Source organism: Gossypium arboreum, chromosome 7 (assembly GCF_025698485.1).
Source record: "Gossypium arboreum isolate Shixiya-1 chromosome 7, ASM2569848v2, whole genome shotgun sequence".
Classification (NCBI taxonomy): Eukaryota; Viridiplantae; Streptophyta; class Magnoliopsida; order Malvales; family Malvaceae; genus Gossypium; species Gossypium arboreum.
The window spans coordinates 45,381,426-45,387,288 of record NC_069076.1 but is presented as its reverse complement, the minus strand read 5'-3'; the positions used below and the strand labels follow the sequence as shown (position 1 = coordinate 45,387,288).

Genomic DNA, 5,863 nt, shown 5'->3' with positions numbered 1-5,863 from the left:
TAACAGTAACAAAGTTATTGACAGAATCAACGCACAAACAAAATCTTCAAATGCGTTTGTGGTTAAAACTTTAGCTATAAGGTTAGGTTCTAAGGCCGGCAAAAGTTATTGTTGAATCCAACTACTCCATAGAATTATTTGAGGAAATCTTGGAATGTATGTACAATTATTAGGGACATTGTTTCTCATACTTAAAACTTTGGTTCGTATGAGTAGGAGAAAATTTGTACCAATCGACTTTCATGAAATGCTATTATTTTTAAATTAAAATTTAATATAATATTTGATATCTAAATTTAATTTTTAATTTAGTATTTAAATTTTTTGTCCAATTTGATACTTAAATTTGACACTTTTTCTTAATTTGATACCTAAACTTGACAAGTTTTCTTAAGTTAATACTTAATCTTTTTTGGGACTCAATTTGGTACTTCAATTGACTCTTTTTCCTAATTTGATGTCTAATCTCTTTTTTTGTTCGATATGGTACTTGAACTTTTCAAACGTTTTACAAATTATTTCAATATGCTAACAATGTAATTTTTTTATGAGGTAGCAAAAATAATCAATGTATGATCGACATGTGATAGATGATATGATATTCTTTTGTATTTTGTTCTTATTTAATATTAATTAGTTAAGCATAGATCAATACCTATTTTGTTAACATGAATTTCCTCTAATACTAAAAATATTTTTGTAGCATAACAAAAAACAAAAGTTAACACCATTAGTGTTTTGCATAATTTGTATAACATTTAATAAATTTAAGTATCAAATTGAACCTAAAAAAAAGCTTAGGTACCAAATTAGGAAAAAAATACCAAGTTCAAGTACCGAATTAGGAAAAAGCGTCAAGTTCAGATACCAAATTGGGCAAAAAAAAAGTTTAGATACCAAATTAAAAAAAATCAAGTTTAGATACCAAAAATTATATTAAGCCTTAAATTAATTGAGAGATAATTTCATAATTTAAACTTTTTTAGAAGTCTTTAAAATAAATTATATTCTTTACGGATTATTTATCTTTAATTGATTTAAATTATCATGAGAAAAATAATAAATAAATATTTTATTATATAAAGATTTTACATTTTATAAGAACTCTCTTCTATTTGGTTGAGTGGGTTATCTCCAAGCCATTCAACGCAATTTCAGAAGTTTAAAAGTCTAGAAATTTAGAAATCAAAGCTTGGAGAGAAGATGCTAAAAACTAGAGATCCTTTTCAAAATCTCAAGAAACATTTGAAGAACTTGAAGAACTTATAAAGAATGACGCATTAGTTTTGAAGAAAGCTGCTCCTCAATCTTGTGCAACCAATAGAAGGAGAGCAAATTCGCAGCAAGATCAAGCCTAGCAAGCAGTCTCTAAAGTGGAACCAACCATTCAAGATCAAGTTACAAAGACCCTTAGATCCAAACTCTCTTCAAACTTCTTTTTAAGATCAAGCCTTGATGACGCTTGAAGCAGAGTTCATTGATTTAAGATTAAGTCTCAAAGACTCTTTAATCTAAATCAAATAAAAAATTTAAGTATCTCTCCAAACTTAGTTTCAAGATCAAATATCAATGGCCCTTGCATCTATCTAAAATAAAGTCTAGACGACCCTTAGATTGAAACTCCATTGAAGAGAAAAATCAAAGAATTTATTTAAAGATTACAACTCAAATTTTATAAATAGAATTCTTTTATTTAATCTAATTTTTATATCTTATTTAAACTTGAAATTTGTATTTACAATGTGAATTTATTTTCTTCATATCGTAAATAGTGGCAGACTAGGTGGCTATAAGAACCGTTAATGGCTCATGTCTTGTCTCTTGAATGGTCCAATTTGAATGAATTGAATGGAGGGGTCGACAAGAGTTTAGGTCCTCTTAAAATGAAAAATTTAATGCTTAGGTCTTTTATAATTTATAAAATTTTAAATTAGTATATAGTAAAATTACACTTTACATTAAAATATTTAATTTAATTATTTTAAAAATTATAAATATATAAATTATTAAAATGATGGTATTGCTATGTTAAAATATAGGACGATACATTAAAAAAATTCTGCTAAAAATGGTTATGTAGTTTAATGTGCTTTATTAATTTATTTCAACAGGTGAATCTGATTTCATTTTTATTTTTGAAGTTAGATATGTCATGCTTAGTTTACATTTGTTAGTTTTGATCATGCTGTAAAAACTTGAACATAAACAAGCCATCTTGATCCACCCAATTTTGATTTTTGTTTTTTAAAAAAATAGGTAATTCGTTTAAATGGTTTGTTTGATATTTAGTAAGATTCTAATAAAATATTAAATTTAAAAAAAAAAAAAAACAATTGAACTGCTGGATCCAAACCATCAATTCTTTATTACTTTTAGAATCCAAATCATGTAAAATTAATGATGAACAGAAATAGGTAAAAATTGATATTTTAAGTATGAACAGGAACTGGAATTTCATTATTAAGTTGGAGCTGAATCCAACTGATCTAACACAACATAACCCAAATTACTTGGGGGTTTTATAAGAAAAAAATCCCCAACAAAGATGAGGAGGTACACGAGAAAACATCATTCAAGCTTAATTCTTTTAGCAGTGATATCCATAGCTGTGGCTTCCGCCATTGTCGTTTTCAAGGTTTCAAAAGGACTTTCATGGCATTATTTGGCATCTCCATGGACATGGACTTCAACCCTTGGAGGACCCTTCTCTTCCCGTCATGCCATTGTATATATATTTCCACCTCCCTCTATGTAGCCATTGATTTTGGTTAATTCATTTATTTCGCTGTTGTTGGTTATGCAGGATAAAAGAAAGGAGAAGGCCAAAGAATATATAAATCTGGAAAGGATTTGGAACGACGAATCCGTTAAAAGAAGAGGTAAACACCGAGATGGAAGTCTGGAGATGGTAGAAGCGGATCTTGCTAAAGCTAGAGCTTTGATACGGGATGCGTCGTTAAACCCCAGTAACAGCAGCACTTTGGAACTTCCCGACTCCGATTACGTTCCCCAAGGCAACATTTACAGGAACCCTCACGCATTTCACCGGTACTCTACCAATATTTTTTTTCATTTTCTTCTTTCTTCTAAGTCCCGTAACCTTAAATCAACCGACCGGACTTCGAAGTTTGTTTATTAAACAAATCAAGTTACTATAATATGAAAATATTAACAAATTATATTTAAAATTTTAATAAAAGATATATAAATTACTAAATATTAAACAGAAATATTGGACAAACTTATCTTTCCAACTTACTTAAATATGTAATGATATAAAGCTAGTTCATGAACTTTTCTTTTTTCAATCTTTAATGGCAACTATATGAGGTGGTTCTCTAGCTTGCTCAACCTCAACTTTGATTTTTTACTTTTATATACACTTGAACCGACTTCGTCCTAAACTAAATTTATTACTTTACTCCCGGCTTAACCCTGTCGGCAAAAAAAAATTACCTGCTTTGAAATGTTATATTATATTTGTTTTTTATAAAATTAAAATGTTGTCTACTTGAAGAAGTCAAGCTTGTAATACTACTTGGATTGGATTCTCAGTTGCTTTGTTTTTTGGCTGTGTTTTATCAGGAGTTATCTGTTAATGGAAAAGATGTTCAAGATATTCGTTTATGAAGAAGGGGAACCACCTTTATTTCATTACGGATCATGCAAAGATATATACTCCATGGAAGGACTATTCATGAGCTTGATGGAACAGGATACAAGGTATCGTACATGGGATCCTAATGAAGCACATGTTTATTTCCTTCCTTTCAGTGTGGTGATGATACTAAAGCATCTCTTCGATCCCATCATCCGCGATAAAGCTGTGATGGAGCGGACGGTAGTCGATTATGTTGGAATCATATCCAACAAGTATCCTTTTTGGAATCGAAGCATTGGGGTTGATCATTTCATGCTCTCCTGCCATGACTGGGTAAATAATATAATTCCATACTACTAATCAAACTGAATCCCAAATGGAAGTAAAATAATGTTTGTTGATGATGATGGATTGACAGGGCCCAAGGGCAACCTGGTACGTGAAAGAACTTTACTACAATTCCATTCGAGTTCTTTGCAATGCCAATACTTCAGAGTATTTCAATCCAAAGAAAGACGCATCCTTTCCTGAAATCAATCTTGTGACGGGGGAAATCACCAACCTAGCAGCCCATTTGACTCCCTCAAATCGTTCCATCTTAGCATTCTTCGCAGGCAACTTATATCACGGTAAAATTAGGGCACTTGTATTTAAGCATTGGAAGGGAAAAGATAATGGCATACAAATCTACGAAAAACTTCCGGTCGGGGTTTCCTATAGTGAAATGATGAAGAAGAGCAGGTTTTGCTTATGTCCGAGTGGGCATGAAGTTGCCAGTCCAAGAATTGTGGAGGCAATTTACGCAGAATGTGTTCCGGTGATAATATCGCAGAACTATGTTCTTCCTTTCAGTGATGTTCTGAGATGGGAGTCGTTCTCGATCCAGATAGCAGTAAGCGAAATAGCCAACCTGAAGAACATTTTGATGGGGATATCTGAAGAACGATATGATAGAATGGTGGAGAATGTTAGGAAAGTGCAGAACCATTTCTTGGTGAATGATCCTCCGAAGAGATACGACGTGTTTAATATGATTATTCATTCGGTTTGGCTTCGTAGGTTGAATGTACGAATTTATAGCTGATTTTTTTTGTGGCATATACCAAATATTGCAACAAAAAAAATCAAATTTTGGTAATGAAACTTAGCCAACATCACATCGAGTGATGTTGGAAACTTACATCTATTCTAAATGAACTTAGATCCAATCATTTTTGGAAGTTTCATTTAATTTATGTAAATTCGTATCATTTAATCGCTTGATATTTTATTTGGATGGATTCAATTTTTTTTTTTCAAATCAAATTAAGGTAAATGTATTATGGAAGCCATAAGTTTAGAAGTTCGATTGCATTTTATTTTTTTACTAATAAAAAGTAAATTAAATTATGTATGTTAGATCAAATAATAAATTAGTCTTTTGTGTTAAAACTTTTATCCATTTCTATTACTAAAAACTAGTGTAACTGACAGAATAATTAGACAATGATATATGGCATGCCATTTGTACCCCATGTTGATGTATAGGGACCAACTTTTAACAATAGAAATGGATGAAAATTTTAACAAAAAGACTAGTTTGCTTTTGATCTAAAGTATAAAGATTAATTTGCCCATTTTTTAAATAGAGGGGGTAAAATGCAAACAGACTATTAATATAGGGACCTCTATGATACTTTTACCATCAAATTAATCGAATGTTCAAAACAAATTTGAATTCTTATAATTGAATCCTCCTATGCAAGTGATGATGTCATAGGGCTAGAACTTTAGGCTATCATTTACTTCAAATTCACCTAATTTAGCTTGTCTCTTGAAAAGGCAACAATTCTCAAAGAAATTCTCTAAAAGGCTGAAACTAAGCAAAAGCAAACTCTTAAAAGTAAAGAAGTAACGTGCGAATAGGAAAGCCAAAAGAAAGCAAATACACACAAAGTGTTTGGTTACTTTTAATGAATTACATTGAGTGATTACAAATAATGGAGAGGGCCTCTTCTGTCACACCTTAAGTCTTAGAATCTATATTTTGACTGGTTGACGCGGTGGCTTAATCTTGTAAGTTAGTTCGTTTAATCAACAAGATAAGATTTTTTGGACAGAATCGTCTGGATAATTATTTTGCCGTGATCTGCCATCTAGTGGACTTTTGCTTCTCTAGTATTGGCAAACTCCTGCATTGGTGAATTCTCCTATGCGTGAACACACTGGGGGCAGATCTTTTTATAGCCGAGTTATTGTCCAATATTTTAATCTGGGGTAGGT

General features: G+C 31.2%; 1 protein-coding gene across 1 annotated transcript; it reads left to right on the top strand.

Moving 5' to 3' along the window:
- The first annotated feature begins 2,394 nt into the window (after nt 1–2,394).
- LOC108475199 (probable glycosyltransferase At3g07620) lies at nt 2,395–4,906 on the top strand. The gene is made up of 4 exons (XM_017777188.2): nt 2,395–2,725; nt 2,804–3,048; nt 3,586–3,934; nt 4,020–4,906. Exons 1-4 carry the CDS (start codon nt 2,546–2,548, stop codon nt 4,683–4,685), a joined length of 1,440 nt encoding a protein of 479 aa, XP_017632677.1. The 5' UTR covers nt 2,395–2,545; the 3' UTR covers nt 4,686–4,906.
- Nucleotides 4,907–5,863: the final 957 nt, after the last annotated feature.

Coding starts and splice junctions, on each gene's coding strand:
- LOC108475199 (XM_017777188.2), top strand. CDS start 2,546: ATGAGGAGGTACACGAGAAAACATCATTCAAGCTTAATTCTTTTAGCA. Junction 2,726..2,803: donor TCTCTTCCCGTCATGCCATT/GTATATATATTT, acceptor TTGGTTATGCAG/GATAAAAGAAAGGAGAAGGC. Junction 3,935..4,019: donor TGCTCTCCTGCCATGACTGG/GTAAATAATATA, acceptor ATGGATTGACAG/GGCCCAAGGGCAACCTGGTA.